General features: G+C 38.4%; 1 protein-coding gene across 1 annotated transcript in view; it reads left to right on the top strand.

The window, feature by feature from the left end:
- Positions 1-19,969, top strand: part of vapal (VAMP (vesicle-associated membrane protein)-associated protein A, like) — an 83,354-nt gene extending 63,385 nt beyond the window's left edge. Inside the window, exons 4-6 of the mRNA XM_072569846.1 lie at positions 1,687-1,767; positions 8,495-8,674; positions 19,204-19,969. Of these exons, the coding sequence (XP_072425947.1) occupies positions 1,687-1,767; positions 8,495-8,674; positions 19,204-19,365 (423 nt within the window). The 3' untranslated portion in view covers positions 19,366-19,969. The remainder of the gene's footprint in view (positions 1-1,686; positions 1,768-8,494; positions 8,675-19,203) is intronic.
- The last annotated feature ends 6,680 nt before the right edge of the window (positions 19,970-26,649 follow it).

Genomic DNA, 26,649 nt, shown 5'->3' with positions numbered 1-26,649 from the left:
ACAAAGGATCTGTTTCAGTGCTGTGCGTCTCTATGACTCTGTAACAGTGAATAAAAACACAGCAGGCCTTAGTTGACACATTTATGAGATGTGAGCACGGCCTGTACCATCATTTATTGTTCATTCCTTCATTGCCCTTGAAGGTGTTGGTGAGTCACCTTGACCTGCTGTAATCTTTGCAGTTTAGGCTCATCAACTGTACTGTTAGATAAGGAGGGTTATTGTCCAACAGGTTTCTTTAAAATCATGAGATTTTGAATTCTTCACTTGACGAAGAGGTGCAACTCTGAAAGCTTGTGATTTTCAAGTAAAACTGTTGGATTATAACCTGGTGTCCAAAATCAACTCCACAACATAAGGTGGTAAAGGATTTTCATGAGCAACAGTGAAGGACTGATACATTTCCAGAACAGGATGATCAACGTTTGAGTTACTTCGAAGTGGTGGTGCTTTCAGTGCCAACTGCCCTTGTTTTTCCAGACAGTAGAGGTCACTGATTTGGAAACTGTTATCAAAGCAGTCTTTGCACATCACTGCAGTGCATTTTGTTTATTACTATTATAGTGGATGGAAGGAGTGAATATTAGATTAGATTAGATTAGATTACTTACAGTGTGGAAACAGGCCCTTCGGCCCAACAAGTCCACACCGCCCCGCCGAAGCGCAACCCACCCGTACCCCTACATTTACCCCTTACCTAACACTATGGACAATTTAGCATGGCCCATTCACCTGACCTGCACATCTTTGGACTGTGGGAGGAAACCGGAGCACCCGGAGGAAACCCACGCAGACACCGGGAGAACGTGCAAACTCCACACAGTCAGTCGCTTGAGGCGGGAATTGAACCCAGGTCTCTGGCGCTGTGAGGCAGCAGTGCTAACCACTGTGCCAGATGGTGAATGGGGTGCTTTTACTCCTGGATGATGTTGAGCTGTTTGTGTTATTGGAGCTGCACTCATCCTGACAAGTACTCTGTCATGCTCTTGACTTGTACTATGTTAGTGATTGTCAGACTTTGATGAGTCTGGTAATGAGTTGCTTCCTGCAGTATTCTCAGCATCTGACTTTCCCCTGTGGCTGCATTTGTTTCTGGTCAGTGGTAAACCCCAGGGTGTTGATGGTTGGGCATTTTATTGTGGTTTTACTGTTAGAACATACCCCTTGTTGGGGATGGTCACTTCCTCGTGCTTGTCTGAGGTGCATGTTACTTACCATCAGTATATCCTGAATGTTCAAGCTTTGCTGCATTTGGAAATGGACTGCTTCATTAGGAAAGGAGTCATGAATGGTACTGAATATTGGGCAGTCATCAGCAAAACGCCCTACTTCTGAAGTTGAAATGGAAAGAATGTGACTGATAGGCATCTTTTATTTTTTAATTAAAAACTTAAAATTTTTAATTCACCTGTAAGTCTTCCATTTTACATTCAATGTAGTACTTTTGGGATGAGATTCTTCAGATCTTTGGCAAATTTCCACTTTAACTTTAGAGTTGCCCTTTTTTTTAATTAAAAGCTCATGAAATACACTATTGAAACACCATTAGGATATACAACAGGAGTGCACTGTTAAATAGTTTGGTCAGAGACCCTCACTTTCAGTTATACAATCTGTGGTAATACATTTCACATTATGATGCCTGTGCCCAAGTATTATTTACATAGACTTATTTGTTTTCTTTAGTGGAAAGATGCAAAACCTGAAGATCTTATGGATTCTAAACTCAGATGTGTCTTTGAGTTGCCTGCAGAGAATGAGAAATCGGTAAGAAGAAATTTGAGAGTCAAAACCTATTTTCACTTGATTTTGCAAGATTACTTTTCATTTATTTTCCATGTTGAATTGATGTAAACTTTTCTCTTTGTACATTTATTGCTATCTGATTACACAGCACAAAACATGTGACTGTTGAGTTCTCGTTGCTTTACAAAGAACATCAAACAGTATTGCACAGGAGCTAGTTCCATCAGTCCACCGTGGTCTATACTATACTGAACTAAAACCTTGTGTCCACACATGGTCCATATCCCTCCATTCCCTGCCTGTTCATGTTTCTATCTAACAGTCTCTTAGACATTGCTATTGTGTTTGTTTCTACCACCTTCCCTGGCAACCTGTTCCAGGCACCTGACAACATCTGTGTAAAACAACGTTGCCTTGCACATCTCCTTTAAACTTTCCCCCTTTCAATTTAAACCTATGCCCTCTAGTATTTTATTTAACACAGATGTAAATAACTCCAGATCATGTTTTGCTTTTGCTCCCTGAATAATCTGAAAATGTTGTTTTTGAGAAATTGGTTAATTATTGAATGTGCATATTTCTTTAAAGTAGTTGCATGTGCATATAGTGTATTTTAAAATCTAATTAATTTTTCAACTGTTGCATTTCCTGTTCTTATTTTTTTTGTATTAAATTAGCATTGGTTCCAAAATGTCTGGTTGGGAGTATCCTGCACATTTCTATTGCCTGGCTTGAAGCTGAAGTGACTATTCAACTCCTTAAAGGACTTCCAACTCCTTTATTCCTTTGAATTGATAAAACGTGCAAATGTGATCAAAATCATTCTCGAGTTATTTTCTACTGTTCTACCAGTTATTAATGTGTCCAGTTAACTACTTTAAAGAGGTATTCAGTTTTTCAAAGTGTTCACTTTTTGATGTGTATTGCTTTGAATTACTGTTGTTATCATATACCCTTAAAATATTCGATTAGTAATACAAATTTTGCAGACTTCAACATTTTTGCCCCAGACTTTTGTTGATAAAGAAAAAAATCTCAAACAGCGAAGGGCCACATTTTCCAATCATTATTAATTCCATTATTTCCTGTGCTATCCTAAATTAGCTGATATACTCATGTCTTATGTACTAGTACTAGTTTTTTCAGATTACTTTGAGGTAAAGCAGGTATTTCCTATGATTTATTTAACAGAATTGCTGCTAGCTCATGCAAGCATACTAAATTGAAGATTGAGTCTATTACCTCATATACTAGATATTAATCTAGTATTGTTTCTCGGTTTATCTTAGTGCAAGTTGGAATCCCAAATGTGGGAGAGCGAAAAGATAACCGTGGTACCTTTTGATTTTATACCACTTTAAATGGGCACTATATTAAACTTTCATTTGATCACCATTGTGCTTTATTTGAAATCCTGATGACATTACTAAAATGAAAACTTTTATATAATTGATTCAACGAGTGCAGATATGAAGCTTTCAAGATTAACGAATAGCTTGGCTTATAAGAAGGGCATGCATTTTATTATATTGGGCAAATGTGATTGTTTATATTTGTTTAAAATCTTTTCCCTCCCCTTCTGTAAATATGCCATTGGTAACAGTGGACAAAACTTATGTCAACTTATTGGATTATTTGAATCAAGACCAGCAGAGGAGTGTGCAATTCATCTGATAAAATAAAATACTAAAAGGCCTCACAAAGAAAGAAATGCAAGCTCTGCTTATAAGAGTCATAAGAGAAGCTAGTTATTATTGCATGTATCTACCTGAAGTTTTTGTTTTCTATATAGCAGAACGAGATTGTAGAATGCGACCCATTAGACAGTGGTTTAGACACCCCATTAGGTGCAGCAAAGATGGATCTGCATAGCTTTGTGCACTATTATGACAGTGGCCGACTGCCTCCACGTGCTGTACCCACATCAGGAAATGGTCTCAGGTTTCACACTCCAATCCGTGGTGGCATTCGTCAGACTCCAATCAGTGGTAGCCATAGAAGTGACCTGCAGGGATTTGTATCTGCCCCAGCCAGTGACACCAGAGTACAAAAGGTCCAGGTCTGTTCTAGTTAGCAACTAGTTCAGTTTAGGATTAATGCAAGTATTGCAGCAAGAATCGTACAGTGGATTCCTGTTGTCACGTTTGCGACTAATGAGGATAAAATGATGCTCGCTCTGTATGTAGTTTCTTTGGAGGAAACAATTCGAGTTTAATCATTCTGCAATCTAATTAAAATGAGACGGCCTTTTCTCAGATGGCTGCTACTGCAGTACAAAAGGCATATTATTTTCTTCTCCCATTTTAAGGGAGCAGTGAGCACTCATCTGACTGGTGTGACAAACATTGAATTGACAGTTTTGAAAATTGGCAAAGACAATAAGAGGAGTCCACTGTTCTTCTGGTTGCATATATTTTTGACATTTTTGCAGAAGGTGATAGGGTTTTACAAATTCTGAATCATAGGCCTATAGGTATGTATAAATAATGGGTTAAATAAAATTAAATAATATATATTCAATGTGAAATTTCTATTTTATCATTTGAACCTGCACATTTACAGTTGAACAATGTTCAGCAGAAAATGTTAAACAGCATTTAGAGGTGCAATGTCTTGTTTGACAATTCTACTCTTAGTGTTTTAAGTAATAACAAGGGAATATTTATAATCCAAATATTTAATAATTATTTGGTATTTCCAAACATTGCTATATTCCTCTTAATAAAAAACTAAAATAATTCATAGTATGCTAGCTGAGAAAGATGTAGCAGTCAATTTATTTTAATCACTATTTAAATATTGCAGTGATGAAAAAAATTCAAAGTTAATTAAATAACTATAGCTAAGTCAATTTGATATGGGAGGGCATGTGTATGAACTATAAATACAATATTGATTTTTGGGAATAGGTTTTTCTTTAAGTTGTGATGTGTGAGCCAAAATAGTCAAAATATTTAAAGTGCCTACTCTGTACACTGGGAGTCACGTTAAAATAGTTGATCTAAAGGTTCTAGGAAGAGTATTTTGCAACAGTGCAATGAAGTAATGAATTCTTCACTAAGATGGAGGATGACCGTGTTATTTCTTAGACTAGGTCCTGAATCTAAATAATGGAAACCAAAATGGTGTGAGGGTTGAGTTGGTTATGATTGAGGAATATTTAAAGGGATGATGGATAGATAGGCAATGGTAAACGTTTAGAGTGCGTGGAGGAACTGCACCAATTGTTCATTGATGTCTGGCACAAAATAAAATGGGAAAGTTGGCCTTAGAATTACCAACAAGAGAAATTAGAGAGAGGGTTAGATCCAAACGAGGGATATTAGCTACAAAAAAAAATCTGAGGATTGGAACAGTTTTTAGATTTCAGCAAAGGAAGACGCAGGGATTGACTAAGAGGAGGAAAATAGAGTACTTGAGCAGGTTAGAGGGGAGCATAAAAATTGATTGTAAAAGCTACTGTACATATGTGAAGAGAAGTTTTCTGAAGACAATTGTATGTTCCTTACAACCAGAAACAGGGTAAGTAACAATGGGGAGCAAAGAGATGGCAGACAAATTAAGTACATACTTTAGTTCTGTCTTCACAAATGAGGATAGAAACAATCTTTAATGAGAAATACAGGGTCTAATGAGAGGAAGAAACAGAAGAATCCCAGTATTAGTGGGGAAATAGTGATTGAGAGGTTGATGGGACTAAATTAAATATGCATAATCCTGAGTCATCTTAGAGTAGTTAATGAAGTGACCCTAGAAATAGTTGGATGCAATGGCTATCTTTTAAAATTATTTGGACTCTAGAACAGTTTGTGTGAATTGGAGGGTAGGCAATCTAATCTTGAGCCTTTGACAAGGTTCCATATGGTGGACCAATTCGTAAAGTTAGGGTTAGAGTGGTGCTGGAAAAGCACAGCAGGTCAGGCAGCATCCGAGGAGCAGGAAAATCAACGTTTCAGGCAAAAGCCCTTCATCAGGAATCTTTATTCCTGATGAAGGGCTTTTGCCCAAAACATCGATTTTCCTGCTTCTCAGATGCTGCCTGACCTGCTGTGCTTTTCCAGCACCACTCTAATCTAAACTCTGGTTTCCAGCATCTGCAGTCCTTGTTTTTACCCAATTAGTAAAGTTAGGCCACATGGAATTCAAGGTGAGCTTGCTGTTGGATGCATAATTGGCTTAACGGCTTGAGACAGTAATGGTGGAGGGTTGCTTTTTGGTCTAGAGACCTGTGACTAGTGGTGTTTGGTTCTGGGTTCTCTATTGTTTGTCATTTATATAAATGATTTGGATAAGAATAGAGAAGGTATGGTTAGTAAGTTTGTGGATATTGGTGGCATAGTACACAGTGGAGAAGGTCTTCTAAGATTACAAAGGGATCTTGATTAAATGGGTCAATGGGCTGAAAAATGGCAGATGGCATTCAATAAGGATAAATGCAAAGTATTTATCAACAAAGAAAGCAATAGTGTGATAGAACAGAGGGAACTTGGGGTGCATGTACATAATTCTTTGAAGTTTGTGTCACATATGGACAGGGTGGTTAAAAGGGTGTATGACATGTTTGCCTTTATTGCTCAGTCCTTAGAGCATAGGAGTTGGGAAGTCAGGTTGAGGTTGTAAAGCACATTGGTGAGGCCTGTTCTGGAATATTGTGTGCACTTCTGGTTAACCAATTTTAGGTTGCATATTATCAAGCTGGAGAGGGTTCAGAAGAGATTTACTAGGATGTTGCTGGGTATGGAAGGTTTGAGTTAGAAAGAAAGGCAGGATAAGCTAGGACATTTTTCAGTGGAGCATAGGAGTTTTAGAGGCAACCTTATAGAAGTTCATAAAATAATGAGAGGTATAGATAAGGGAAAAGACACCTACCATTAACTCTAGGAAGGAAGATTTCAAGACTAAAAGGCATATTTTTAGTCAGAGAAGAGGGATTTTAAAAAAGATACAAAGGGCAAATTTTTTATACAGAGGGTGGTTTGCTTGTGGAATGAACTTCCTCAGGAAGTGCTGCATGCGGGTACGATTACAATATTTAAAAGACATTTTGGATAGATACATGAATAGGAAGGGTTTGGAGGGAGATGGGCCAAGAATAGGCAGGTTGGACTAGTTTACTTTGGGATTGTATTCTGCATGGACTGGCTGGACCGAAGGGTCTGATTCCATGCTGTATGACTCTGATACTACTGGAAATAAAAAGGTGTAGAGAAAACAGGAAATTATAGACTGGATAGCTTGACATTGGTTGTGGGGAAAATGCTGCAGTCCATGATAAAATGTTTAGTAATAGAGCACTGAGAAAACAGTGACAAGATCAGATAGTCGACAAAGGTTTATGAAAGGGAAGTCATATTTGACAAATCTACTCAAATTTTAAAAAAAGTGTTGGTAGTAGAGTTGGTAAGGGGGAGACAGCGGATGTGGTTTACTTGGACTTTCTGAAGGCCTTCAGTAAGGTCTGAAATAGATTAACATGTGAAATTAAAGTGCATGGGACTGGGGTTTCTCGACTGACATGGATAGAGAGCTGATCGGCAGGTAGTCATTTTCAAATGGGAAGCAGTGGCTAGTATGGTACTGCAGGGATCAGTTCCAGACCCTGATATTTGCAATATATGTTAATGATTTAGCTGAGGCAGTTTGCAGCCAACACAAAGCTGGGTGGGAGGGTGAACTATGAGGAGGATGCAGAGATGCTTTGATGTGATTTGGACAAGTGGGCAAATGCATGGCAAATGAAATGTAATATGGATAAATGTAAGGTTATCCATTTTTGTAAAAACATGAACATGGGTTATCTAAATTACGATAGATTGGAAAAGGAGAGGTGCTACGAGATTGGGTATTGTTGTATGAAGAGCTTATGCTCAAAATGTCAACTGTCCTGCTCCTCGGATGCTGCCTGACTGGCTGTGCTGTTCCACTGCCACACTCTTTGACTCTGATCTCCAGCATCTGCAGTCCTCACTTTCTCCTGGGTATCCTTGTACATTAGTTATTGAAAGTAAGCATGCGAGTGTAGTGCTTCTTGAACAAAACCAATAATATGTTGGCCTTTATAGCAAGATTACTGGAGTATAGATGTAGATATGTCTTGTTGCAATTGTACAGGACCTTGGTGAGACCGCACCTTGAGTACTGTGTGCAGTTTTGGTTTCCTTATGTAAGGGGTCAGGCTGATTCTTGGTACAGGAGGACTGGCAAATGAAGAGAGACTAGATTGGTTAGGGCTATTTACAGTAGAGTTTAGAAGATGTCAGGGGTAGAATATCTTAGAAATCTATAAAATTGTAACAGGACTAAACAAGATGAATGTAGGAAGGATGTTCCTGATGACCAGGTAGTCCAAAAAGCAGGGTCAGAGTTTAAGGATAAAGGAGTACGCCACTTAGGACTGAGATGAGGAGAACCTGTGGAATTCTATGGTACAAAAGCAAGTGAGGCTGAAACATTTAATGTTTACAATGAGAGGTTAAATATGGTGCATAGGGCAATAGATATCCAAGATTATGGGGAGAAAGTGGGAAGAGGATATTGAGTTGGCTGATCAGCTATGATCATATTGAATGGCAGAGCAGCTAAAAGGGTCGATCAGCCTATGCCCATGTTCTCTATTTTTTGTAAATGTCTGGAGTATTGTTTTAAGATATTTGTTATGCTTTACACTACTGTACTTCATTTATGTCTAAACAAGTTTTTAAAAATACTTTTAAGTATAAATAATACTCCCTTTTAAAAATGTTTGCAGAATGATATTGAAGTGAATAAAGCTGCTACAGTAACGAATGCACCTAAATCTGATGGACCGGCAATGCCAAAATCTGCCAGTATTTCAATGGATGACACTGAAGTGCGGAAACTAGTTGAAGAATGCAAGAGGCTTCAAGTTGAGTTGGCAAAAATGACAGAGGAGAATCGACAACTGAAAGTAAGCTTTTATGAACCATACAAAAAGCTTTGCATGGTATAACACATTCATTCCTGGAGGTATGTCAAGATATGTTGGCAGAAGGATGTTGCTCTTAATCTGAGCAGTTAATACCAAATACTGGAACCATTCAAACTGGTGCAGTGTGCGAGGTGATTGGCGGTTGAAAGGGAAAGGATTCCTTCTGCATTGTGCTAATGTACCCCATTTCAAATTGATCAAAGAGTGGCTTCTTCTCTATATACAGAATGGACTGATGTCATCAAGCATTTTGTGGAGTAATGTTCCCTTTAAAAATTCAGTTTTGTCACTTGCTTTTGTTTCCTGTTGTGTTTTACATTTGCGGTGCATATTCGTCTGACAAATAGATCACTTGCTTCCATTGTTCCACAAGATTCATTAGCTGAAGGGTGCATGATTGTAATGCACTTTCCTCTCCTACCCCAAGAATCTGTGTAATCGGCTGATCTGGGTGACTATGGAACTTGGGTATATTATTAGGACGTGTACAAAGCCGGTTGAGTAAGTTGACATACCAACGTAGTATGCCACGCGTTTACAAGTGTGAGCTTGTCTTCTACTGTCACATTGCACCAGCATGTTAATTTGTTGATTCATCATGAATATACCCTCAGACAAAGTATAGAAATATTATTTCGTGAAGACTATACACAATATGCATTATAATACAGAATTGGGTTAACATTAGAGGGCTATTCTAATTCTGCTTAATAATGAGCTTTGGTTTTTTTTCTGAGATGCTGTGCATTCTCCTTGTCATGGCTTTGACTTTATAGTCATGCTCCAGCACTTCAGTGAAACAAATATTCACGAGCCTTGATTGAGTGCCTGCAGGTTTATTAGAATGGGATTCCTTTCAGCTGAGCTCAAATTTTTTTTGTCAATTTAGGTTCACGCGTGCACTTTCAGAAGTTATTGAGTAATGTCAGGAGCAGGTATTCTTGCGGTTTCCTTTTCATTTGCACTGTTAATGGTTAACATTTTTGTTGCAACCTAATGTCGGTCAACAAATTCAACTGCTATATTTTACATTTTTATGATCTGGTTTAGCAGAGTTTACCTGATTATTTTGATGTCCTGTAAGCATAGGATTAACAGCATGCACTTGCTATAATTGACTTAATTTAGACTTGCAATACAGAAAGTTAGTCATTGAGCTGTGTATACTGTTGTAGGAAAATGGTCATAGAGATAAATCTGGTTACATGAAGCATTGTGATAGTCAATAAATGATAAGATTTTCACTGCAGCATTAATTGGGTCCCCTTAGATATACATAGCAGATTTAACTGCTCATGTTTTCTTGGAAATGTGCTTGTATCTGTCCATCTAAAAGCGCCTTTGTAGTGCAGCAGGGTGAGAAATGTAGATTTGTGTTGGATCAGGCACTACAATTTGGGGAAGAAAAATTGATCTGTCAATTCATTTGTGTGAAACCAAGTACTTTGATGTGCTTTCTTTGCAAGTTTTCTTTTGCAGTATTTCATTCATATGTTTATAGTTGACACTAGAGAAGGAGGGAGTCATGTGTTAATCAATACGAACATTTTAACAAACATTTGAAATCCATTCAGTGAAAAAAAATGTAAAAGACTTATTCAAATCAAAGCAGTGCAATGCTATAAATCAAGGAACAAACCATTTTTTTCACAAAGTAAGTGAATGAAGCTATTTGATGTCATTACAGCAGAGATTGACATTGATATTCATACCAAGCTAAGCTGTGACATCGGATTCTGTCCAATTTTAAAACAAAGCACAGGTAAAGCCCCTCTGATTTAATAAGCTCGAAAACAACAAAGAAAATTCCAGCACAGGAACAGGCCCTTCGGCTCTCCAAGCCTGCACCGGTCCAGATCCTCTATCTAAACCTGCCACCTATTTTCTAAGGTTCTGTATCCCTTTGCTCCCTGCCCATTTATGTATCTGTCTAAATAAATCTTAAATGACTCTATCGTTCCCACCCCTCCCACCTCCGCTGGCAACGTGATCCAGGCACCCACCAGCCTCTGCGTGAAGAACTTTCTATGCATATATCCCCGAAACTTTTCCCCCTTACTTTGAACTCGTGACTCCTAGTAATTTAGTCCTCCATTCTGTGGTGGTTGGGGGAAGGGGAGGGGTTGTTTCTTGCTATCCACCCTGTCTACACCCATCATGATTTTGTAGCCCTCAATCAGGTCCCCAATAAAGCTCTGTCTTTGCAATGAAAGTAGTCCAAATCTACTGAAACTCTCCTCATAGCTAGCACCCTCCATACCAGGCACCATCCTAGTGAACCTCGTCTGCATCCTCTCCACAGCATTCTTTTGTGGCAACCAGAACTGTGCGCATTATTCCAAATGTGGCTGAACCGGTGTTATGCATCTGTAACGTGACCTGCCAACTCTTGTACTCAATACCCTGTCCATTGAAGGAAAGCATGCCCTTTGCCTCCTTGACCACTTTACTGACCTGTGTGGCTACCTTCAGGGAACAATGGACCTGAGCACCCAGATCTCTTTGTACATCAATTTTCCCCAGGGCTTTTCCATTTACTGTATAGTTCGCTCTTGAATTGGATCTTCCAAAATGCATCACCTTGCATTTGTCTGGATTGAAATCCATCTGCCATTTCTCCATCCAGCTTTCCAATTTTTCTATATTCTCTCTCAGCCCCATTTGCTATCTGCTACTCCACCATCAAATTGCTTTCAGTGTGAGGAAGATGAGAATACATGTGGTTGAAAATGTACCATTTCTACACGTGACCTTTATCTCAATTTTACAGTAGGAAATGCACCTTCAATCTCTATCTGGAGTGAAACCATTTGCAAGTAAACCTAGTGGAATATTGCTTTGATGCAGTAATACTTTATATTGATCTGACATTGTGATGTTTTCTGAAATATATTTTTTGAAATTTATTTGACACTGAATTTAACAATTGTGAGATACATGCTACTGACCAGTTTGCAAGCCTTAGCTGACAAATTATGATTCCTTTTATTCTGCATCTTGCTTTTAAAATCTTGCTTAAAGTGCCTTATTGAATTTTTTGGAGTTAACAGGGAAAGGAGACTATTGTGATGCAGTAGATGTGATTTGTCCAGATTTGCAAAGGTTTTTGATAATCTAAAATAGATACAGTACAATAGGAGAAAGTGAGGACTGCAGATGCTGGAGATCAGAGTCGAAGAGTGTGGTGCTGGAAAAGCACAGCAGGTCAGGCAGCATCTGAAGAGCAGGAGAATCAACGTTCAGGCATGAACCTTTCATCAGGCCTATGCCTGATATGTCGATTCTCCTGCTCCTTGGATGCTGCCTGACCTGCTGTGCTTTTCCAGCACAGCATAATAGATTGATGAATAAGGTTAGAGAAATAGTGACAGAATATAGTGCTATGATAAAAGCAAATTACAACAGATGCTGAAAATCTGAAACAAACATAAAATGTTGGAGAAACCCCATGGATCCTGGTAACATTTGTGGAGAGAGGAAAAACTGAGATCGTGTTTTGAATCCAGTATGAATCTCGTTTAAACTTCTGAGAATATGTTGCTAGCTGACTTCAAGACCGAGTGGCAGATGTGAATAAAAAAAATTGTTATTCAGAGTGATAGGTGGATGGGAAGTGGTAATTCTTAAGGATCGGTGCTGGGATGATTTCTTGTTCAAATGATTTTGGAAACAAAGCATCAAAGTTTAAATTTGCATCTGACTGTAAATTGAGGTTGGGAAATGGGTGGTCATTGCCAGTTTTGAGCAAGGGCTACAACAAATGACAGAAGTTCATTAATAAACTTGGAGAAAGGTCAAGTAATTGAAATGAAGCTCAGCATTGATAAGTGTTGTTAGTGCATTTTGGTCGGAAGAACAGGGAGGTCGTCTGTATAGGATTATGAAAGGACTAGACACTCTGGCAGGAGGGAACATATTTCCGTTGATGGGGGAGTGCCGAACCAGAGGACACAACTTAAAAATACGGGGTAGACCATTTAGGACAGAGATGAGGAGAAACTACTTCACCCAGAGAGTGGTGGCTGTGTGGAATGCTCTGCCCCAGAGGGCAGTGGAGGCCCAGTCTCTGGATTCTTTTAAGAAAGAATTGGATAGAGCTCTTAAAGATAGTGGAGTCAAGGGGTATGGAGATAAGGCTGGAACAGGATACTGATTAGGAATGATCAGCCATGATCATATTGAATGGCGGTGCAGGCTCGAAGGGCAGAATGGCCTACTCCTGCATCTATTGTCTATTGTCTATTACTTGGACGGTGCTAGTCCAGGTGGAATAGAGAACAAAGAATGTTTGAGTTTAAATATATCGATCACTAAAGGTTATGTCAGAGGTTGGCAAGGTTATGCAGTTAGCTTTACTTAGAGGATTAGAATTGAAAAGTAGGCAAGTTAACAAAACCTTGGTTCGTTTCTCATTGTCATATTTTGGGGAAAAAAGTGTACACATGCGGGTGTAGAGTAGATTTATAAGGATGGTACCAAAAATGTGTAAACATGCACATAGATAACGCTTTGAGAGGCTAGAATCTTTTGAAAAAGGCAGGGGGTGACTAAATAAAAGTTTGGTAAATTACAGAAGATTTTGCTTGAATAGATGCAGGGCTGCACTCATGCAAAAGAGCATAACAAAAGGCTGTCAATGTAAGAAATCTAATATGGAGTTCAGAATGATTTTCTTTACGCAAAAAGTGGTGATGATGTGGAACCCATCACTGGGATGGTTGAAGCAATGAGTAAGAAACTCATTGAAGAGGAGCTATCCAACATACAAGGCAGAAGATTGTTCACACTTAGAGTTAAGTGGGGAAATAATGTGAGAAATGTTGAGCGGAGTGTAAATATTCTTGAGATTGGTTGGAACTTGGGGGTACTGTTCAAAAATTAGAGACCACCCTTTAGGATCAATAACAGTTTTTGTTTGAGAGTTGTGCAATTTTGGAACTCTGCCTCATGATGGTAGGAGTGGGATCATTTAATTTTTTTTAAGATGGTACTAGATGTATTCTTGACAGCAAGGAGATCAAGGTTTATTGGGATAGATGGGAATGTGGAATTCAAAATACAAACAGGTTAGCCATGATTTGGAGCAGTGCTGTGAAAGCTGGTGCTTCCAAATAAACCCGTTGGACTATAACCTGGTTTATAACCAAGTCCTAAACTATGAAAGCAACCACCCCAACACACACCAAAGAAGTTGCATCAAGACACTGTTCAAAAGGGCCACAACACACTGCAGTACACCAGAACTGCAAAAAGAGGAAGAAGATCACCTATACAATGTATTCGCCAAAAATGGATACCCCAGCAATTTCATCAACAGATGCCTAAGGGAAAGACAATGGAATGAGGACATGCCACAACCCAAAGGACTAGCCACACCACCATACATCAAGAGCATTTCTGAACTGACAGCCAGACTACTGCGACCACTTGGACTCATAACAGCACACAAACCAACTGCCACTCTCAGACGACAACTCACTAGGATGAAGGACCCGATATCCAGCAGGAGCAAAACTAATGTAGTCTACAAAATCCCATGCAAGGACTGCACAAAACGCTACATAGGACAAACAGGAAGACAGCTAACGGTCTGTATCCATGAACACCAACTAGCCACGAAACGACATGACCAGCTATCCTTAGTAGCCACACACTCAGATGACAAGCAACATGAATTCGACTGGGACAACACTACTATTATAGGACAAGCCAAACAGAGAACAGCCAGGGAATTCCTAGAAGCATGGCACTCATCCACAGATTCAATCAATAAGCACATCGACCTGGACCCAATATACTGGCCACTGCAGCGGACAGCTGGGACCAACAACCGGAAACGGCAGGTACGAATCACTATAAATGCCGAGGAAACATCTCAGAAGCGCTTCACAGGAGGCTCCCAAGCACTGAGGATGTCACCTAGACAGGGGACAACAACACAAGTCTGCAACACGAATTCCCAGCTCGGCGAACAGAGCCACAACAACCTGGTGTTGTGTGATTTTTAACTATGATTTGGAATGGCAGAGCTGGCTGAAAGGGTAGGAGGATCTACTTCGCCTAATTCATGTTATGTATATTGGGCTGAGTGGCATGTTTGTACTATGCAAATTGTTAAGTAGCAATGTTGCATAATGCCAGGATGATTGAAATTTACTTTGTAATTTAAACTTTATGTTCTTAAACTTTTAATAGCTATTGACTTGGAATGATTAGATTAGATTAGATTACAGTGTGGAAACAGGCCCTTGGGCCCCAACAAGTCCACACCGACCTGCCGAAGCACAACCCACCCAGACCCATTCCCCCACATTTACCCCTTCACCTAACACTAGGGGCAATTTACCATGGCCAATTCACCTAACCTGCACATTTTTGGAATGTGGGAGGAAACCGGAGCACCCGGGTCTCTGGCGCTGTGAGGCTGCAGTGCTAACCACTGTGCCACCGTGCCACCCACAGATATTCAGAAGGCTTTTGATAAGGTCCTCCAAGTGAAGTTGGTTAGCAAAATTTAAGGACATGGGATAGGAGGTAACATATTGGCATGGTCTAAGGACTGGCTAACAAACAGAAACAGTATAGGAATAATTTGACAGCCTGACTGGTTGGCTATTACAAGGAACAGTATTTGGGGCCAGTTGTTCAAATGCAATACTTCCAAAATTGCAGATGATAAAAAGCTAAGCAAGAATGTATACAGTGAAGGAGGTGTAAAATGCTTGCAGGAAAATTTGGACAGACTTAGTGACTGGGCAAAATGTGACAGTTAGAAAATAATGAGGTTATCCTCTTAGTAGGAAGAACAGATGTGCAAAGTATTTCTGAAATACCAGTGTTGGCAAGTGTAGTTGTACAAAGGGACTTGGGCATCCTTGTCAATAAGTCACAGAAGACTAACATTTAGGTGCAGCGAGCTATTAGGAAGCTCCAGGAATGCTGGCCTTTATTGCAAGGACAACTGAGTGCAAGGTTAGTGAAGCCTTTGCATAGAAGCTTGTTTGGACCACATCTAAAGTACTGCACATAGTTATGGTCTCCTTACCTCAGGAAAGATATTTCCTGAGACGGTGTGCAATGAAGACCTGTTCCTGGAGAAGGTGGGACTGTCCTTTAAGGACAGAGTAGGAAAGCTGGGTTTGCATTCTCTACAGTTTCAAAGAATGAGAGGTGATCTCATTGAAATCTTTCTCTAGCTAGGAAGTGTACAACCAGGGGGAGCTATTGAAAAACAACAGGAGATGGCATTTAGGACTGAGATTAGAATTTTTTTTCAAGTCAGAAGATGAAAAATCTCTGGCATTCTCTACCCCAGAGGGCTGTAGCAGCTCATTTTTTGAGTAGTTTTAAAATAGAGGTTGATAAAGTTTTGATTATTATTGGTAGAAAACATGGAGAATTGTATGGGTAAAAGGTATTGAAGTATTTGATCAGCCAGGATCATTTTAAATGGCAGAGCAGGTTGATGGGCTGAATGGCCTACTCCTATTCTAGCATTCCTGTAAAAGATTTCTACCGACTCTTTATCCTTCAACCGAACATTACAAAAAACGTTGAGGAGGCACTATAGAGTAAGTACAGAAGACTGTGACTTAATGATCTTGCATTCAATCTTTTTTTTCATATAAGTAGCAAGTTCTTTGCTTAAATCTGAATGTCAAAATATTTGTTAAAAATACAGAAACTCAAGGCAGGGATCGGTTGTTCGGCTCTTTGAGTCTGCTCTGCCATTCAGTCTGATCCTCTCCAAGTGCCATATTCTGGCTTTCTCACCATACCCTTTGGTACAAATGATATCTCAATTTATCAATCTTTTACTTGAGTATATTCAGTGACCCAGTTTTCATAGTCTTCTGTGGCAGTGTATTCTTTGGTGCCCTTAGGAACTAATTGAGATGTTTCCTTCCATCTCCTAATTCCTAGTTTCGATTTTCTTTTGGGGTTCGTATGTCCATCAGGTCCAAGACCGCACTCAACAAGCTTTGATTTCATTGTCGTGTGTGTTGCTGGAAAAGCACAGCAGGTCAGGCAGCATCCGAGGAGCAGGAAAATCAACGTTTCAGGCCAGAGCCTTTCATCAGGATTCTTGATGAGGGGCTCTGGCCTGAAATGTCAATTTTCCTGCTCCTCTGATGTTGCCTGACCTGTGCTTTTCCAGCAACACAGTCTCAGTTCTGATCTCCAGCATCTGCAGATCTCACTGTCTCCAAGTTTTGATTTCAAACACACCTTACTGAAGCAACGGAATCTGGATTAATGGATGGCTTGATTTATCTGCATCCCTGCTGTTTACCATGAAAATTCAAAAACTTTGTCCTTTTTTTATGCCTGAAATGTCAATGTCAATGGTATTCTTTTTACTGAAAGTTGTCTAGAATTCCTGTTTGGGTTTTGTTGGCATGATGTAGAGCATTGTGATTCAAATTTAAATCTAGTCACGAATTTTCTCTAACCTGTGCCAAAACAAAAGAAGTCAACAGCTATTAATCTTGATTTGAAAACTGACTTGCTGCTGAATCAGGTATATTGTGTATTTTTTTTAAACTTTCAAGACTTTCATTCGCCAAGTGGTATCCTGGTGTGAAATAGCTGGCTGTTAGACTTAATATTGTTGTATACGTGTCGGTGAGCTCCTCCCATTGTGATAGTTTACCATTTTCACCATGTTATGTAATTCTTTTAAAAATATCAAAATTATCTGTTACCTCAGTTTCTAATACAAATAATTTTTAATTGCTACCATTGATAGTTGTCAGCCAAATTTGCAGTATTCATACCGGTTCCCATACTGTTTTGTTCTTGTCTCCATACTCTTGAGAACCATATCTCTCACATTTCAAACCTTTACTGTACAAGTAACCATTTTGATACTTGCATCCGAAGTGAGGTAAGATTGATGCAACAACAAATTTTACCTCGAAAATACTTTAGTTTTTTTTCCCTGAAAACATGGATCAATATATTTTTTACTGTGTGGAGTTCTGGTATAATTGTTCTCATCCCTTCTAAAGATTAGATTTATGCTTTTCTCTTTCCTGTCCTTTGGTACCAAGACAGTCTATGTTTTTGTTATTTGGGCTTTATTTTGACTTCCAAATGACCAAGTTTCTTACCAAAATTTTTTTGTTTAAATTTGCATGCTTGACTATTTAGTTAAAGTTGCACTTCTTCTGTGTTTTGTGTAAATTTTGTAATTTTCTGAAATACAGAAAATAAAATACAGTTTAGCATATAAAAATAGTACATTACAATTGCATCTCCATTCAGTGCTCAATTATTCAAATATCCTGAATTAACGCTTAGTTTGGTTTCATCTTGACTGGTCACTGTAAGAGGTGAGTAGTTGTGGCCTAATGGTTTTTCTGTTCAAGTTCACAATTTTTGTTAACATTACCTACTTTTCAGTTCAGCAAATGTTACCTTCTGTTTATCAACAACTAAAGTCTGTCTGATGGATCCAGATCTCTTAGGGTGAAATAAATATTCCTCGCATGAACTAATAGGGTGGTGTTTCCTTCATATTAAGATCTGTTCTTCCATTTGTAACTCTTCTAAGCTGAAACACAGAATTTTCTAATTTGAATCATTGTTTTCCGTTTCCACATCTAGGTTTAAATTAAATAATAAATTTTGTCATTCCATGAGTTGTTTTTAAAATCCCGATCGAATCTTTTAGTTACTACCGAAGAATTCAAAGTAGCTCGCACTTAGGCTAAGCCTTACCTGTTCATGTTGCATTGTATTGTATTTGTTGGATGCATAGCATGGTCAAAAAGGTTTTTTTAACTAGAATATTCAAATATGATAGTTTTCCCTTTTCATTATGGGAAATCTTTAACTTGGGAACTCCTCAAAGATTAACTGATCCCTACATATTCAGTTTGTGTTCCATTTGAACTAATGATAAAAAGGGGACTGAATCGTATCATTGGAGTGTGCTTTCCCTGAGCTTACACTTATACACCTTATTGCCTTTGGTTACTGCTGCACAAATTTAAGGAACAAAAATATTGGAAAGGATTTGACTAATAAATGACTCATCAGCCTTTATAATTAGACAATTCAAATCTTTGTCCTAATATGCGTGTGTTTAATTTTTTTGGACTGTAGTCTTAATCTCTACTGTCTGGCCTTTTGAAATCATGTGCCAAAAGCGCATCTGATTTTTTTTTTAATGTCAAATATACTCAAGACCTGGTTACTTGGTGCACAGACAGGCCAGTGATAGCCTCTTGCATAGAGAAGTACACAGCTTCCAATTAGTGTTTGTAGTTGACCAGCTTGGAGGATGGCTTTAATGAAATGTATAACACTTATTTTAAAAGAATGAAAGTAAGATTTACTGTGCTGTTGCAGTTGTAAATTAGTGGGCCACAACTTAATGCTAACATCTAAATGGCTATTAAGGTAAAATTAAATTATCACTAATTGCATTAATTATAAAAGTTTGAAGTGCTGATTATTGCTGTGATTTTTCTATTGTAATTCTCTTATTTTGTTCTTTTTAGGATGATGGACTGAGGCTGAGGAAGGCAGCTCAGTCAGGCAACCCAGTGTCTTCCACATCTAGTGTTACACTCAGAGACAACGGTTCCACTGCTCTTCCTTCCCTCCTTGTTGTAATTGCAGCCATTTTCATTGGATTCTTTCTAGGAAAATTCGTCTTGTAGAGGAAGCATGCGAGTTATTGAGGCCTGAAATGTTCTGTTGATCTGCCATATCATTGGTAGTATGGCTCACAGTGACCATGTTTGTGTACAGCATCTTACAGGCCTTGCCTTTAATGATCTCACGGTTAGAACACAAATTACTTTCAGTTCTTGGATAATTGGAGTTGTACATTGTCAAATACATCAATAGCAGCTGTCTCAAAGTTTTACATAAAGGTCCTTGGAAATAATGAGTTGTTCTCTCTGTGGTTTAATAAGAGTTGAATGAAATGTTAAGTGTCTTGTAAATGTTATTTTAATCCTTTTAAATTTTGTTACCTGTTGCTGGATTACCTCTTGAAATTCATTTTATAGTCAGGTTGCTCATGCCACTTGTTTACCAGTGATGAAAGATGTGCTGAAGAAAAGGTGCCTCCTTGTAAATTACAATGCCCCTCCCCCCTCCATTCCTTGCTGCTGAAGGCTGACGAGTTTAAAAATGCGAAGTTTCTCCCTAGCTACAGAAACATCCCCCATGTGAGGCAAATGTTGATTTGAAAGATCTCCATTCTTACCAATCCTGTCCCATGGTATTTAACAAAAATAAAATCTTTAACATGTTAAACTATTGTGCATTTTTTCTGTCTCTCTTATTTCGGCAAGTGTACCTCAGTTTCTTGTCATTGAGTATGTAGAATTTATGGATTTAAATACCTTTGTTAAAATATTGCTTTGTTATTGCTCTCTCTCTCTCATTTTCTCCTCTCCCTGGCAAGTCTTCATTCCGGAAACTATTCCTAGTAAAAGGTGACCTGCTACTGGTGCTGCTGTTTGATCAGCTGGCCCAAGTGGCATGAGTTGACTTGCCCTGTAGTTATATTTCTTTGTCTCTCCCAGAGAAATTATGTCCCACTGTATTGGGAAGAGTCTGTGTTGTACCACATGACATAATCCAAATTAAGGCCATTGCCATCCTTTCAAACCCTTGTGTTCACAAAGTCTGGTACTGACTTATAATGTATAAGACAGTGGTTTTCTTTATTTGAAATAATTATGTTTTATGATGTAGATTGTAGAATTATTATTTGATAATTCTACTTGTCTGTGAATTAAGTTTTATATTTTCATCATCATCTGTCATGTTAAATTTGGATAACCATTGTGGTACATCTCCTATTCATGTACAGTTACTATATAACAAACAGAATGCACTCAATAAAGTGCCTATTGCCCTTGAACAAGCAAGAGTTGTGGTACAATATGTTGAACAACATGAAGGAAGGGTATTAAGAATACAGCTGTGGCGAATTGTGAAGGGATATTGCTGGCATATGTGTCTGATAACGAAAAGAATTATGATTTACTGCCTGACTCCCACACTGCTGTTTGACACCATCCTGTTGATTTGGAAACTCCCCATGCTGACATACTGTGTGCAATCATTGCCCTTTGCAACAGTCTCACATCCTCCAATCTACTAGCCAGTTACACCAAATCCAGGTCTTCACCTCATTTCTGTTTCGGTATCCCTCTCTTCCTGCACTACTGAACATTTTCCTAGTGCTGATCTTCCATAATCATGTTTCAGCACTGAGACCATAGTGATATTTCTTCCCTGCCCGTTCAACTCTGAAATCTCCCAGGACTGCTGAAGGTTATATTTTCGTTCTGTTATACTCCCAAGACCACTTGGTTAAATATTATTTATGATACTGAGCCACAAGATCTTTTGCAAACATCTAATAGCCAGGTATCTACTTCTAATCTGGCTCTCTTTCTTACCATATTTTTTAAAATTCTGTACTTTGAGCGAAAATTAGAGATAACTAACATAAATTGAAGAAACTGTGCCATGCCTTGCAAGATTCACAAATGTAAAAATTAACAAACATGTCATTGAGAAATTAAGGTTGCAAACTCAGTTTCTGGTGATTTCTGGACAAGTTTTTAACCTTTTGCTATGCAATTTTAGCAACCATTTAATATTGAAACTTTTGCATTTTGTTGTATCTATTCCAGTTATATTATCCCAGCTGCTCAGGTACATTATTACTGCTGCTTTTCTGAAATGACAGTCACATTTATTCTTCAAGTTTAGCTATAATTTAGAATCCCTACTGAATTATAGAATCCCTACAGGCCCTTTGGCCCAACAAGTAGACACCAGCCCTCAGAAGAGTAACCTATCCTCACCTATTTCTCCCTACCCCTGACTAATGCACCTAACCTACAAATCCCTGGACACTATAGGCAATTTAGCATAGCCAGTTCACATAACCTGTACATCTTTAGGAGTAAACCAGAGCACCTGGAGGAAATCCATGCATTGCACGGTGGGTTCAATTGGCCCAGTGGGTTCAAAAGCCTGAAGTCTGACCTGTATGATTATCGGATTTCTGTCATGTTGTGACTAGTATGACTACATAAGCATTTGGGAGTTTCTCTGGTTTCATTTACTTGAATTGTCTCCGACAACGTGACTGGTAGTCCAACTAATTTTGGGTGCAGAAGTAAGAGTTTCTTCTCTCCCTTTCGATTGAATTCACTGTCTGCTCTAGGCACCTATCCTAACTGTGTAGTCAGAGATAATTTATGGATTATTGGTAGAGCTGCCATAAATCTGTTTGCTTTTCTTGTTCAAAATTTCTCTCTCTCTCTCCTTTCCAATTCCATCCTTGGTACTCTGGCTGCCAGTATCCCTTTGCTACCTGGAGCAAGTAACAATTTTGAGAGTTCAAATATAGGCTCAGCATGGTATTTAACTGGCGTCGCAGTTGAGTCCAGTCTTGTTCTTTGGTTGCACATACACTTTACCACAGAGAGACTACTGGACACTAATTGGGAGCAGAAATTTTGGCGAATGTTTTCTCTCTTTTCCCCTTTTTCCCCATCACACTCACATTGGGGCTAATTGTACCAATTGCAGTTACAGCTCAGCAAGCTCAATGCACATCAGAAGTGGACTGTACTTACTTTTAATTTGTATGACACAATACATCATTAAATGGCTAACGGTTTATCATCTTACCGCTTGCATCATCCACGTAAAAGCTGTTTGACATTTGATCTTTTGTCTATATAGCTGGTGGGCAAGGCAACAGTAGGAGACTGATAAACCTCTCCTTCAGATTGAAAAGTCAAACAGGGTTCTAGCTATCTTTATATACCTGTTATCAAGAGTTGAATCAGATGAGGACAGAGTCAGATAGTCCCTTTCTAATGTTTTTTCTCTAATGATGGTTTTTGAATAAATATGAATAAGTGTAATTCTTAGAAAAAGTTCAGGAGGGGTTATTAAGACTGTAAGGCTAAGAAGCAGAAGTAGGTCATTCAGCCCATCAAGTCTGCTCTACCATTCAATGAAATCATGGATGATATGATTATCATTAACTCAATTTTCCTGTCTTCTCCATAACCCTTCATTACCTTATTAAAAATAAAGATGAAAACCTCTTGAGAGCATTACTTTTCTAAAACATAATGATGTGGTTGTTATTGACTTCCTAACTGGCAATCAAGATGATTACCTAAATCAGTCACTTCAGAGACCATCTAAAGTGAAGAAATTTGAGTGATGATTTGAATTTGATTTGCTGTGGATAAGGACTCTGAACAGTCATTCTCTTGAATAGTAGTGATCTTTAGAGCAGTGCTTTACAAGTTCACATATTCAATAATTGGAAGTTTAAGGCCTTCCCCACCTCACCCCCCACACACTTGGGCGCTCACACTGGTGAAGATCAGATATTGTCAGACTATAGTCAACTGCATGGAGATCAACGATGGAAGAAGTGAAAACTTATTTGAAAAGAAAGTTGAAAGCTGTGCTTCAGCCCCAGTGATCAGACCTTTGCACAGTTTTGCTGACTTTAAGAGGAAATGACATTGGATTAGACTTAATTCCAGAAAGTGATCTAGAAATGGTAGGTGATAACATGATGTTGAAGGTCCTATGTTTCATAAACTACGATATATATATATATAATATATTATGTGGAATATAACATCATCTAACAGTAACTACTTCAACTTTGGGTAGTCTCGTTCCTATTCTGTAATCAATCACGTCTTGAATGTGTTGCTAGCTTCTAAAGTAAAACTCAGTTACTGAATAATTCAAAATAATGTGCTTGGAACCAACTAAATGCTATTTTTAAGTTCCAATGCATACAGTATATTGTGTAGTACTGTTTTTACTTTGTAAGACAGTAATAACTTTGATTTTCGTGTTGTTAAATCAATTTCCATGTGCAATAATTGATGTGTTTGAGTGATATACTATAAAATGTCCCATAAATTTGATTTATTCTGTTTCAGCCTCTGTACATTTTAAGACACAAAATTGTAGTTGTTTTGTGTTTCATTAAATTTTGCCCATGTAAGTATAGTAAACTTGTTATGTATTAGTTTCTTGTTATTACTATGTAACCTCCAGCAGTAACCAACTGCTGTCCAGTTGCAGGCAATTAAATGTACTACACATTCAAAAGTAGTTAATTATTTTAAAAGGTTTGTGGTTTAAGTTTGGCTTTAAAGACACCAATAAAAAGTCAACATGACCCAAATTCAGCATTTTTTTCCTTCTAATGTTTATACATTGTATCCATTTGCAGAAAGCAAGCAGTTTATTCGAGTATTTGGTGTTAGGTGACATGCTAATACATGAGTGATACATGCATACAGTTTTATGCCATACAGTGCGAGATGGGAAATATTGATTACTGCCTGTAATCTGATAGATATTTTGACAGCTTCTGTTCAATACTATTGAACATGGATTTAGATTATGCGCAATGGTTTAAATTTCAATGTGTCATAATTTGTTCAGAAGAAATTTACTATATTCAAGCTACAATGTGTGTAAACCAGTATTCGAGGAGATGCTCGCAAAAAGTGCACAAAACAATTTCTTGACGTGTATTTACGTGATAGATTTTTCTCAGTTTGGTACTTTAATATCAGTTTTCCCTTGTATTTAAGCAAAAATGACCATATTTGAATCTGTACACAACCAATTCTTCAGAATGTTGCCACCCTATTTAACACTAGAAAATATTCAGTTGTTTGCATGAAGAGTTTTATAAACCAATCCATTTGTACAGAGCTTTAAAAGAACTTTGCCCACCAGAAGCATGAAAAATTTTGTTCCTGTTCTTATTAAAAAATTTTTTTTAAGGAAAGCTCTTGCCTGTGGTAGTCTGTGAAATGTGCTGGTTGACATAATTTCCAATAGCAGAGCTATATTGTATCTAGGCTTTTTACACATTCATGACAACCTTTTGACATTCCAGTATGTTTAACTACCCTGTATATGTTATCACTGAGTGTTTGCTATTTAAAATTTTTGGTGTAGCCATATATCATGTGGCAGAGAGCTGGCATTGCAACTGAACTTTAGTTGAACACTGGCTCCTGTTTTATTTGCAGAAATTCCCTTTCTAGTTTTGAAATAACTTTTGTTTTGCTATGGTCATCTCTGTCATTATTGCTTTTGATATCAAATTAACACTTGGCAGATTGTGGCATCCCAGAATCCTTTTAAGACTGAAGTCATTGGAAGCTGGGGAATCCTGGTTGAAGTGTTAGAGAATATGAATAAATATGATTTGGGGATGCCAGTGTTGGACTGGGGTGTACAAAGTTAAAAATCACACAACACCAGGTTATAGTCCAACAGGTTTAATTGGAAGCACACTAGTTTTCGGAGCGACGCTCCTTCATCAGCGTCGCTCTGAAAACTAGTGTGCTTCCAATTAAACCTGTTGGACTCTAACCTGGTGGTGTGTGATTTTTAAATGAATAAATATGATTGCTTGTTGATGGAAGTCCATCATCTCAGACCTAGGGCCTAAATGTAGGAATTTAAATTCGTACAGGTATACAGCACAGAAACAGACCCTTCAGCCCAACTTGTCCATGCTGACCAGGTTTCCTAAACTGAATTAATCCCATTTTTCTACGTTTGGCCCATAATATTCTAAGGAGAAAGTGAGGACTGCAGATGCTGGAGATCAGAGCTGAAAATGTGGTGCTGGAAAAGCGCAGCAAGTCAGGCAGCATCCAAGGAGCAGGAGAATCGACGTTTTGGGCATGAGCCCTTCTTCAGGAATGAGGAAGGTTGCCAAGCAAGCTAAGATAAAAGGTAGGGAGGAGAGACTTGGGGAGGGGCATTGGAAATGTGATAGGTGGAAGGAGGTTAAGGTGAGGGTGATAAGAACCTTAACCTCCTTCCACCTATCACATTTCCAATGCCCCTCCCTGACCTGCGCTTTTCCAGCAACACATTTTCAGCCATAATACTCTAAACCTTTCCTATCCATGTTCTTGTCAATGTCTTTTAAATGCTGTGATTGTACCGACCTCTTCTACTTCCTCTGGCAGCTTGTTCCATATGCACTCCACCCTCTGTGAAAAAAGTTGCTGTAAGGTCCCTTTTAAATCTTTCCTCTCTAACCTTTCTCAGGGCAGTACCCTTGTCCTGCCATCTTCAGCTGCATCATCAATGACTATCCCCCCACAATAATGTGCGGAATGGGGATTTTGGTGGTGATTGCAAAATGTTCAGTTCTCTTTGAATCTCCTGAGACATGTAAGTAGTGCATAGCTGTTCGCACCCAGATGGCATCCATGTTTGAATTGACAAGTGGCATTTATGCCACGGATGTGAAATTATGACAATTTCTGTCGAGAAATGGGCAATTAATATTGCATTTGCTGATAACATCATATCACTCTAGTTTTGAGTTTAAAATCTCAAGCTATTGAAGGTGGAGATAAGATTTAAAACCAAATAACCTCCACGTATCATTAGAGTTTTATTAGGTTTGTAGTGAACAATTTATAAAATTAGGTAGGATTTCGTGTTTTTTAACCATATCGCCAACTGCAATCAAATTAATTTTAATTTAAATCAAAACCTGTCCATTTATTTGTATGTTGGTAACAGAAAATACTGCTAAGCCGTAGTTATAGATTAGTAGTGTGCTTTACAATCTGGTTTATATTCCAGTTTCATTGATTTTAATTCAAATTCCACTACTTGCTATGGAGGGATTTGAACCCATGTTCCCAGAGTATTAGAAATAAAAACAGAAATTGTTGGAAAGATCAGCAAGTCGGGCAGCACCTATGAAGAGAAATCAAAGTTAATGTTTAGGGTCCTGTGACCCTTTCTCAGAACACCTCTGAGTTCTGAGGAGGGGTCACCGGACCGGAAACATTAACTCTTGATTTCTGTTCACAGATGCTGCCAGACCTGCTGAGCATTTCTGGTAATCTCTGCTTTAGTTTCTGATTTACAGCATC

This window comes from Chiloscyllium punctatum, chromosome 5 (assembly GCF_047496795.1).
Source record: "Chiloscyllium punctatum isolate Juve2018m chromosome 5, sChiPun1.3, whole genome shotgun sequence".
NCBI classification, from domain to species: Eukaryota; Metazoa; Chordata; class Chondrichthyes; order Orectolobiformes; family Hemiscylliidae; genus Chiloscyllium; species Chiloscyllium punctatum.
The sequence above is the reverse complement of the archived record's forward strand: the minus strand, read 5'-3'. Positions and strand labels throughout refer to the sequence as shown.